The sequence below is a fragment of the Cimex lectularius genome, unplaced genomic scaffold (genome assembly GCF_000648675.2).
Source record: "Cimex lectularius strain Harlan isolate CLEC.00 unplaced genomic scaffold, Clec_2.1 scaffold313, whole genome shotgun sequence".
Lineage (NCBI taxonomy): Eukaryota > Metazoa > Arthropoda > Insecta > Hemiptera > Cimicidae > Cimex > Cimex lectularius.
In genome coordinates, this window is record NW_019392880.1 from 115,252 (window position 1) to 126,955 (window position 11,704).

Sequence of the window (11,704 nt, forward strand, 5' to 3'; positions counted from 1 at the left end):
GTTTAGTTAAAAAAATAATAATAATAAAAAACTCTGGCTGTTAGGTTTTAAGACTTCTTAGCACAATTATGAAGAATTTTTTTTGTGATTTATTCCAGTGAGCACCAGTCAATCAGGTTTATTACGATTTTCATCTTGTTTGATTCTCGCTCAAAGAAAAGTGGAGGAAAGTGCCATCCTCAAGCAATTTTTTTTTTTTTTTTTTTTTCAATGGACAATATCAAAGCATAAAAGAGCTTAAACAAGCGATTCAGGAAGGGATAAGTTGGCACAGTATTTTATTTGTTGACTTTTGTATTGCACTTATGATTCTTCCTTCTTGAAGATGGGATAATAGGTCATCTCAAAAAACCACAACCAGTTTTTATCCACAACGTTTCGGATTTATTTTAATCCTTCCTCAGATGAGTTAACGCATTGGTTAAAAAAAGTGGTCGTCAGTCATTAATATTTTATAACAATTTAGATTTTTTTAACTTTTTTTAACCATTGCGTTAACTCACCCGAGGAAGGATTAAAATAAATCCGAAACGTTGTGGATAAAAACTGGTTGTGGGTTTTTGAGATGGCCTATTAACCCACCTTCAAGAAGGAAGAATCATAAGATTAACTGTTGAGGTCAAAATATAAGAAAACATCGTTTTTTATTGCATTCAGAATCACATCAGTGTGGCCTTATAGAAAGGAAGAAAACTTTATTGGGTATTAAGTTTAATAAACATTCTGTTTTTATTTCTTTACTTTTATTAAATCACATGTAAACATTATTACCCTTATTTTGAGATTCATATACACATTTTAAAAGATAATAAAAAACAATTTTATTATTGTAATTTTTATAAAATTAAAAATTGATTTTATTTAACTAGTGCTTTATTGCATTAATCTTTATTTCACCTTAACTGAAAACGGATATTTAGATATTTTGATGGAAACAATAAGATATTGAAAATTTGGATCATCGATGAATCTGATGGTTCCAAGTAAAATTTGAAGTTTGATAGTAAATGCGCTAAAGCGATGTAGAGGTTTTGTTCCGCAAATCTTCTTCCTAAAATACAGATGTATTAAATTAAAATTGGGTTAACTTATATTGTACAATCTAACATTACCCAGGCAGGTTCTTGCTCCGTGACCAAAAGGAGTCAGTACAAAAGGATCAGTTTGAGAACTGAAATCATTCGAGCGCAGCCACCTTTCTGGCAGAAATGATTTCGGCTGTTTGAAATATTCCTCTTTAAAAAAATTACTGTTCATGTTGATATTCACATGCGTCTAAACAATAATTTTGGATCAAAGCTTGCAAAGGTTTTTAAAGCGATTAAACATAAGTTTTATGTTTTGTTTACCTCTTTTGGTACTTCATATCCTGAAAGAATGACATCTGATTTTAAAATTCGTGAAATCTCAGTACCAACCGGGTAAAATCTGGAAATTTAATCATCAGATCATGATGATAATTTTTTTATAACAACTTTAATAAAATTATAATAAGTAAATGTGTTATTATACATGAAACTGTTTCCACCATTCGGACAAGTGAAATTGGAAGTGAATTTTCGTGGCATGGTGTGTTTTGAAAACATGAACAATCGAAAAAAAGTTTGTGTAGCCATAATTATGGCTATCAGAATTATTCGTCGAGTTCAACGCAAAATCGATGGATGAAAGAGTGGTTGAAGAAACATGAAGAATATTCTCATATGAGGCTGCTGAGGAGAATCAGATTGACAGATCTGGAAGATTTTCACAATAACTTCAGAATGAAAGAAGGGACATTCATAAAATTATTACAGTTGGTGGAACCACTCTTGAGAAGGCAGAACACAAACATAAGGGAATGCATCCCTGTTAATGAGAGTTTAGCCTTAACCCTGAGGTACTTAGCTGCAGGAAGACATTTTAAAGATTTGAAGTTCTCTGTCATCATGTCTGCAACTATCAGTGAAAAAATTGAAACGTGTGAAACTTTTGTTCATGTCCTATGAAACTACATGAAAGTAACGGTTTTAAATATATTTTCCAGATACCTTCCTACTTACCTAAGTATATCAGTCTAAATCTGTGAAGGTGTTGAAAAAAGTCGCTGCTGATGTTGGTTGTTAATTAGTTGTGGTGGGTTATCACGGATGAACGGTTGTGATGGGTTACCACTGTGAGTAGGAGAAGAGTAATTAAATGTGGAGAAGGATGAAATGCTGCCACAACTTGTTCCCGGTTGTGTGGTACTTAGAGGGCTTGTACGTTGGCATACTTCATTTATTTTTACGGAGTTGCGATGGAAAGTGCCCCAGCTTGCTTAAAAAGCGGGTCATTTATTGATTTCTCAGCAAACTGTCTCTGCTTGGCATCCAAAGTGAGCAGTTTTTCTCCCCAAGCTTTTGCGATAGTTGTATTTTGCTGTCAGGGTTTGTTGAGTTTTCTAAATATGAACATTCCTTTTGTAGAAATTCATTTTGTTTAGTAATCATTCCATGCATTCTAGCTTTTTTTTTATTTTGAGGAATTTTAACAGTTGACTTTTTATTACACTTTTTCTAAAATTACAATGTACCTAAACGTACACCTGATGTCATAATCAAATAACATAAGTGGTACAATATTTACTGCACAAAGAAAAGATAAAAGGAAAAATTAGGAATTTTTTCAACCAAATTAGCATTTTTTTAAATGAAAATAACAGTTTTTCAACCAATTAATTTGCACAATTCGTTTTGGAAAATTCTTAATTAGTCTTGGAAATCCTAGATATCAAAATATAGGTAAAAGATAAGAACAACTTAGGTTTAGGTATACAGAAAAATGTAGGTAAATTAAAACGAAAACATGACTTACCCTCTGCTTCTGCTTCACTTGGCTGCTGCTTAACCGACTTTTCAAATCTTTCAAGAAATGACAGCGTAGAATGTCCATGCAGTTGGTGTTTACACCTCTTCTGTGATTTTTCCAGACTCTTTGATGTAGCACTCTCTTTAGTTCTTTCATTTCCTTCCTTATTACATCTTCTCTTTTGGCCCCTAGCTTTTTATTCTCATTAAAAAAGGGATGAGGTGGTCAAGCGCAGCCGTCCTAGCTGTTTTAATTACTGTATTTACGGTTTGCACAATTCCGCAGTACTGGAGACTGTTCAAATTGCTCAATAAAGGCTCAAAGGGCTTCGTCATCCAGGCGCTCAGTCCCCTCATCACATACATTATTTTTCCACCCATTTACTGCTTCACTGTCTTCAGACATTGTCTGAATACTCCGCACAAAGCACTTCCATTCCTATGAAAGCTCGACAATAACTGAGTATTGGCAATATTATTGACCCTAGATGCTCAGTAATATTGACAATATACCCTCCAATTTTAAATATTGATGCCCCGAGATCAGAAAATCTAGATTTCATCAATATCGCTTCAATATCGAATGTCAATACTCTTTTTTCACCTTACACAATCAATATTATTGGCCGCTTTAAGATTGGATGAGTATGGTATGGTAGAAAAGGATACTAGGAAGCGGGGTTTGCACTCCCCAGGCACTGCAGCCTTTTGGCTTATGGTACCTTCCTAATTCCTTAGTTCAGTCAATAGACTCAATCCTTCTTCTTAGAAGTATCAGGTCATTGACTGTCGCTGCTACAATTTGATTCCCTAAGATTTTTCCGTTAAACCTCCATTAAGCTGTTGCTTTGCATTCGAAGATGATATGAGTGGCTGTTTCCTCCTCCTCATTACATAATCTGCGAATGGGATCATTTACTACGATGATGTGTAGATGTTTTCTCAGATGCCAGTGGCTAGTAGTCCTATCACTCCTCTGAGTTTGGCCCTCTCCAATTGCAGCAGTGCTTTTGCCTCGGTGAGGGTTGTTTCATCATAAGTTTACTATGGCTAGCACCGCTAGAGTTTATCCACTTCTCCTTTTGTTTTGCTTGGATCCATTCTGCGATGGAGGATTCTATATTTGTTCTTGTTATCCCAAGAATAGGTTCGGGGCCTATGTATGTATTGCTGATCCTCCTCTGGCCAGTCTGTCTGCTTTCTCGTTACCCAAAATTCCTCTGTGTCCTGGCACCCAAGGTTGTTGTGTTTCCCCAGGTTTTGGAGATTTTGGATGCATTCACTGACTAATTTTGATGTGATTCTTTTACATACTAATGCTTTAGTGGCTGCTTGGCTATCTGATCTTATGAGGATTTTTTGTCAGTGTAACCTCTTTTAAGATTTTCCAGGGCACAAGCATTGATTGGCATGTATTTCTGCTTGAAAGACCGAAGTGTACTTCCCTAATGAGTTTGATTGCCCATGTTTTGGGCTCATACAGAAAACGCCTGTTGGATGAGTAGAAAGGATCAACTATTTTTTGGGAGGATCTTAAATTGTTGGTTCTTCTACGATATTGGAGTGTTTAGTTAAAACAGTTCTAGTCCTTATGTCCATAATGGATTTATGTCAAAGTTACAGGAAGTGATGGTGTACACGAGATACTAACATCCCCACCCAGAACATTATTGTACTGTCAACGCCGGACTCTATATCTCTTTTTATAAATAGATTTCTTTTTTTTAAGAAGTTTTCACTCTGAGTTTATTTAATTAATGACAGTCAAGTAGTCTGAGTAGTATTGTGGATTCCATGTTGGTCACTCGTACAGAAATAGCCCAAGGTGACATACTGTCGTAGGGTGGAATGGTGTTATAGATAAGCCAGCAGTCTTTTAAGAAGTCTGAAATGACTATTTAATTGTTTGTCAACAGCCCAAGGTAGTGTACTATATTAGTTGGTTATTATTGGGGACAAGGGTGGCCGAGTGGTTAGGGCGTCAATCTCGTATTTGCCATGCTAGCAGTCCTGGGTTCGAATCTAGGCACACATTTTTAATTTAGAATAGTATGAAAAATGTATTGTAAAATTACTTTTGTCCGCGACACCCAACCTGTAGTTGGACGTTAAACCCTTCTGTACGACAGGAATTACTTCGCTTACATTAGCTAGATGGAGAGGGTTTTTGTACTCGATGGGACCAGTGGTTATTATTTGAAGCTTGAAAATGTTCACATTTTTGTATGTTCATTGTATTTTCCATCGCTTGAAGCACTGCTCAAGGTTTGCAGGTTTCCAGTTGTGACATCGGGTTCTAAGTCTATATAGTCTATATTTATTGTATGTTTTTTAGTCAATGATAGTTTAGACCAACAATCATATAGTTTGGCGAGTAGTATGTATTTTAGTGTGAGGGTCCCTTGTTTTTCCTAAAATAGTTCAAGGTATTATGCAGTACCATCGTATGGGAGAAGGATGTTCACAGGGATCTTCTCTTTCCAAGGTGGTTGTATACTTGGGGGTACTTGAAGTGTTCAGTAAGACATCAGGACCAGAATGTGGGGAAATGATTGATATATTATCCGTAAATTTATATATAAGAGTTGGAGGATATCAAGGATGTAAACTGAATAGAATACAGGACCTAAGACACTACCTTGGGGGATACATGCACACATGCATTAACTGGGAAGATTAGAGGGGGTGAATAGCCCTCTCAAACCTGAAAATCTTGGCAAGATGAAGATTTGAGGATAAAGGAACGATGCCGTTGGGCTTAAATAGCAGTCCATTACATCTACATGTACAAATTAATTCAGTTCTATGTTATAATATTAATTTAGAGATAATATTGGGTTACCTGAAAGTCTCTTTTATGACAGCTTTTATGTACGATAGTTCATTTATTATTTCATTTGTTATAGGTTCGCCTGGTTTTATAAGCCTGGATATTTCCTTGTATGCCTTTTCTTGTTTATCTGGGTTTAGCGCCAAACAGTACATGTTATAAATCAACGCGGGTACAGTCTGCAATAATGATTTTGATAAGTAAATAGGCCGTGAAGTGCAAAGTAAAGAACAAATCATCGGTTAAATCATGGGCTATGTAGGGAAATGGGAAAAAATAAAGAATCATATTGACTCGCCGGCAGGTAGGCCACACCAGGTTTACTTACTACGCTTTTACTAGGTTAACTTAGGAAATGAATGCCCGATTTTTACTCTGTATGAATGCATTTATTGGCATGAATGAAAGTTGGAAAACTCCTTGCCACCCTCCCAACTATAGGTTGTAAATAACATAATTTTAGCATAGTTGTAGGGATGGGGTCCCAGCAGTCCCGCCAAACTTAGATTAGGTTATATTCTCAATAGTATGAATGTTTATTTTAATTGACTAAGGGCATTTCAATTGTTTTAGGAACGGTTAAACATCAAAGATAAAGATAACATTTACAAATACGAGGTAAATAAATCTAAAATTTTCCAACCAGGAGGGTTGATTGATATTCCAGCTTGCCATTGAAACATTTAAATTTTTTTTGCAAATTATGAATAATAAAAACATTACCGTAGTTAAGCTATCAGTGAACAAAGATTGGGTTAGGATGTATATGTCCTTTTCCGCAATTTCTTCTTTTTGCATTAAATTCAACAACAGGTTGTAACGTTCGTTCAAAAGATCCACATCATCCTTCAATTCTTCTATTTCTTGCAAGGCTTCTTTTGTATTGTTAACTGACGCACTAAAGAAATGTATAATGAGTAAAACGAGAATATTTCTTGGACGAGAAACATCATCAACTGCTAATGAGGAATATTTTCATACTTCAATATTTCTGTTTCTGATTTTTGAAGTTGATTCCACACAGGAGAGTAACAGTATTCATAAAATGGCAAAGAGAATTTTAAAATTGTCGAGAGATAAAAGACAGACTTATTCGCCTTTAATAAACTTTCAGTTTTTTGCCTTTTCGCTTCACTCATATAGCCTTTCCTAGAGCCAAAACACATCAAACCAGCAGCTTAAATTTAAAAAAAAATTAATCATAAATTTCTATTCTTTTTGACAAAATGTCATTACTTTCAAGTGACCATTTCGCTAATTCTGTTTTTAGCTCTGGTATACATCCATTTTCTTTCCTTTTACGCTTGAGATGATGGACAAATTCACTTGTCACTGAATCAGTGCCTTTGGTAAAATGTTGAATTCCTTTTGGAGTCAGTAACAAATGTCTGAGAGAATTTCTCAGCCTGTACCACTCATCACCGTTACTAAAATTTAAAAAAATATATTACAAGATCTACAAAAAGTTTCAAAAATTCAAACTGTAATGTACCTGTTTCCCAAGCCTAATGTCAAATTTTCATTTTTTCTAAATAACAATATTGTATCTTGCAAGGGCATGATGTAAGGCATTTTCCCCTCACTTTTATAAATAGTTTTAGCATCTTCGGGGGAAAAAGCATGTATTATAGTTTTATTCCCCAAATTCTGTTTGACAAGCGGACCATATCGCTTGTACAGATTATCTATTGTCTGATGAAAAAATATCGGGTCTTCATAACCTGTCCAAAAATAATGGATGTTTTAATTTTAAAAGAATAGATTCAAGATTTCTGGGTTGTTTAAAATGAGAATTTTGTGTTTATATTTGCGGCGACCCGAATTTGATTGTTGAGAGGGACCACAAACCCATGGAGAAGCTATTGATATAATGGCTATAATATTCAAAAACCACTCAACAGCTCACCAGCACTACAAAGAACCCTTTTTGAAATTATGCCGTATAATCCTATTCTAGCGTACAAAAAAGGCACAGAATTGTGTATAGTCAATTAGGATAAGTAGTGATTACGTCAATAAGGAAGAAAAACATGAGCCGCTAGGTATTTTAGTACACATAAATATACCATTTTTAAAAATTTAGATGTGAAGAAATAAAAAATGTTATTAATTATAATGCAGTGATGGGGCAATTACAAAAAATATATAATAGATAGATGGCTGTTTACCAAAACATCTCTCTGTGAAGTGTTGAAGAATTATTATAGTTTCAGAGAAGAATTAGCCAATTAGCCAAGAATAATAGTAAAAGGAAACCAAATAGTAGTACCAAACAAAATAGTACCCATAATTCTTCACAAAATTCATCGTGGTCATAAAGGTACAGAAGCATCCCTAAAAGTGGGTAGAGAAAATTTATTTTGGTCTAACATATCCACAGATATCAAGAGTTTTGTGTTGGGTTGTCCCACTGGTATATCCATTCAAAAAGAAAAACTCAAAGTTATTGACATACCAAATACCTGCAAAATAATTGGATGTGTCTTGTTCAACTGGAACCGAAAAGAACATTTGATCACTGCAGATGTTTATTCAGGATTTTTCGATTTCCAAGAATTGAACAGACCAAAAAATCGGTTTTGCAGTCACGAAATACCCAACAAGTTGGCAAACGCAATGTCCAAAAATTAAAAAAAATTAACTGAAAAATTTAAAAACCATAGTATATCTGCTGACATTGAAGCGTTAATAAACTCAAAGTACAAAAAAACTTCATCTAATCTGCCAATTAAGATTAGTCAGTAATAAGCAATCCTTGCAACTTTAATAGAAAAAAAAAATCAATTTAATCTTGTCACAAAATGTGTTGCATGTTTTGGCTTGCAATATGATGCATTGCGACTTCCTGCTCGGCGGGGGGCCGCCTTCCGGGGGCCGGTAGCATCAAGCAATGAATATAGATGGCTAGATGTACACTAATTCAAGGTAAAAAAAAAAACCACTTCCTGCTTGAATGCCCTATGTTTAACACCTTAAGATCCATCTTCCCGACCTCTCAGCAACACCAAATATACACAATTTATTTGACATTTGGCCTTCTGAATAACTAAACTGAATCTTTCTAAATACTGTTCTAAAGCTCTTAACTTAAAATATAAAAGAACTCTGCTAATGGAAAACCAATGAATTTGTAAAGTATACTATTAAATTATTGATTTCAAACCAGCCATCTCCGTTGTAAATATCACATTACTTTAACATACATTTATTTTATACACGTGTAAGGTTATACATACAAATCTTTATTGTATAAAAATTGTTAATTTGTACAATATTATAGTGAATATTAATATTTTAATTTTATGTGTGCTTCCATTACCAATTAGTCAGAGCAATTATTCATTACTTTAGTTTATTCCACTAAATTTCAACAAGTGTTATTACTATTTTTTTTTTTTTTGCTGGGGCTTCCGACATCTAGGTCATTTCAGCCCCCACTAAATCTATATTCTATACACGTTCATACAAATAAATACATTTATACACTTAAATACATCCATACAGTATGCTCATTCCGTTTGGTCGGTGGAGTACTTGATATTCCTCCACCGACCTACACTTAAACTAAACTAGATTGGGGTCAATGGGGTACTTTTATAAATATTCCGCCATCGACCCCGAACACACACTCACTCGCTTTTATCGTTCGAGGGGCGATGATGACGTTATATTCACCCTCACCCCTCGCCATTCATGCTAATAAATACATGCACACAGACAAAACATATAGACACACAACACATAAGACATACTATATACAATAAAAAAAAACCAATTTCCCCTAAAAAGCGAAACAGGGGACTCTGAAACTCGCTACCGTGCTCGAGGACTCTTCTTAAATCCGGCGGCATGCCTACACGCTCTCTGTATGGAGCCAAGGCATGACACGCCTCTATTATGTGGGACACATCGAGCAACCTTTCTCTGCATAAAGGGCACCTGCGCAGGCTTTGGCGATCCCTCGTCTCCTGTTCAGATTCTCTGAGGGCCATCTACCGGTCGTCCTCTTGACTCGCAAGAGCCTCTCCGACGACCCCGCCCACTGACGCTGCCATCTTTCTTTTATCATATTTTTAACTGCGTTATTACTATTAATTATTGTTATTAAAATGATTAGTTCTAATTATTTCTTTTGTTATCATCACTACAATTAGTATTTTGGTTATCATTATAGTTATAAATACACCCATTATTGTTAATATATGTATTTAGCAGTCATAATTGACTATATTAATTATTTTTAATTTCTTTAATCTAAGGTCTTGGTTGAGATGAAAAAGCTTGCTCATGACATTTGCTTTTTTCTTGTCAACCAAGACCTTAGATTAAGTATAATTAATTAAAATTATTGTTAATATTGTAATTTATTATATTCTAAAACTACTATTTTCACAATATAAGATTAAATATTGTAAATTCTAATATTATACACACATCACTGTAAAAGTCCAACTCCCTCTCGCCATTAAAGCATAAGACAGATGTAATAAATAAATAAATATTAATTTATAATTCAATTAATTAAGGTTTTAAGTTGAGATAAAATAGTCAGTGTCACGAGCGGGATTCAAACCCACGACCTTCGGCTTGATACGCCGCTGCTCTACCATTTGAGCTATTGAGTAGAGTAGCAGCGTATCAAGCCGAAGGTCGTGGGTTCGAATCCCGCTCGTGACACTGACTTTTTTATCTCAACTTAAAACCTTAATTAATTGAATGATATTAATTGGTCAAGCGGACCACGAAAAATTGGGAATTAATTTGTAATTTGTAATTTAAACATTAAAAAAAAATTTATTCTTTTATATAATGGACTTAAAAAACTGGATTCCAAATCGACACCCCGAGGATTGAAATGACCTCTGCTGTTGCAATATATTTAAAAAAATAAATAAATAAATAAAAATAAAACTAACTAAAGAATATACAGGCTGAGTTTTTATTTATTTATTTTTAATCCTTTTCATTATCCAAATTACATGAGCAATTAATTTACCAGTTATTAATTAAAAAGATAAATAAATAAATTGGTTCTTGGTTGAAGAAGATTTTGTTTTTTCCGTATAGTTTTTTTGGATAACTGGAGAACACTTGCTCTAAATTAAAAACCGTTTGCACCATTGAATTCTGCGTCAATTGACCCGCCAAAGAATGTACATTGATGGAGTTTGGATTTCTATAACTGTCATGGAGGGTGAGATCATAAATTTTGGATTCGTGAGAAACTAAACAAAAATTAAAAGTTTATGCATCTCAGGGTTTTTCCTAAAAGTGCCACAATAATAAAAATAAATTTAAAAAATAGATAACACACACTATTTTAATCCAGTTTTTGTGTAGACTTTTTTAACGCTCACCATGTTTATTCCAGTCTTTGTGCAGACGTTTTTTTTAAACATTTTATAAAAGAAGAATTCTTTATTTTAATATTTATTTTTATATAATTTTAATTTTAGTAGTAATTGTTCATATCGTTTATGCTCATTGTTCTCAAACAAATGTACTTTTTATTCACTGGAATATAATAAGACATGTGAATCTGTGTAAAATTTAATTATTAACTAATATCAAGTGCAATCGTGTACACTATTCTGTGGTCATGATCAGAAAGAGAAAAAAATCTTTACCCAATTTATACAGCCATAGATTCCCGAGTATAGGCAAAGATGCCGGCCCAGGGATCATTTTGAAAGGTTTAACACGACTCATTTCACCGTTCTTTGAACCTAATGTTTCTTAAATGTCAATGTTGTTTTCTTTTGCCTACAATAAAACCTAATCGGTCAATAACTGATAAAAACCCCGAGGGATAGATCAACGTTTGAATATCTATTTAATGATAACATCTTGTAGATAATGAACGATATTCTTTTTAAAGCTTTATTACGTTTTAGATTTTTTGCCAATGTTTGATATTTTCATGGTTGATTACCAACAATTATTGAGGAATGTTCTTAATTGAAGCTTCTGTGCAGCTCATCTTCATCTTTTTTCACACTGGGATTGCCACCGTTGCATACAAAAGTCTCTTAGGAAAATATTAAAT

The 11,704-nt window shown here is 34.0% G+C and overlaps 1 protein-coding gene across 1 annotated transcript; it reads right to left on the bottom strand.

Moving 5' to 3' along the window:
- Nucleotides 1–766: 766 nt before the first annotated feature.
- On the bottom strand, nucleotides 767–11,443 carry LOC106672837 (probable cytochrome P450 CYP44). Its single transcript, XM_014404579.2, has 9 exons — nucleotides 11,286–11,443; nucleotides 7,151–7,379; nucleotides 6,895–7,085; nucleotides 6,640–6,835; nucleotides 6,382–6,556; nucleotides 5,671–5,837; nucleotides 1,350–1,428; nucleotides 1,113–1,275; nucleotides 767–1,051 (listed from the first exon to the last, which is right to left on the bottom strand). Exons 1-9 carry the CDS (start codon nucleotides 11,365–11,367, stop codon nucleotides 894–896), a joined length of 1,440 nt encoding a protein of 479 aa, XP_014260065.1. The 5' UTR covers nucleotides 11,368–11,443; the 3' UTR covers nucleotides 767–893.
- Nucleotides 11,444–11,704: the final 261 nt, after the last annotated feature.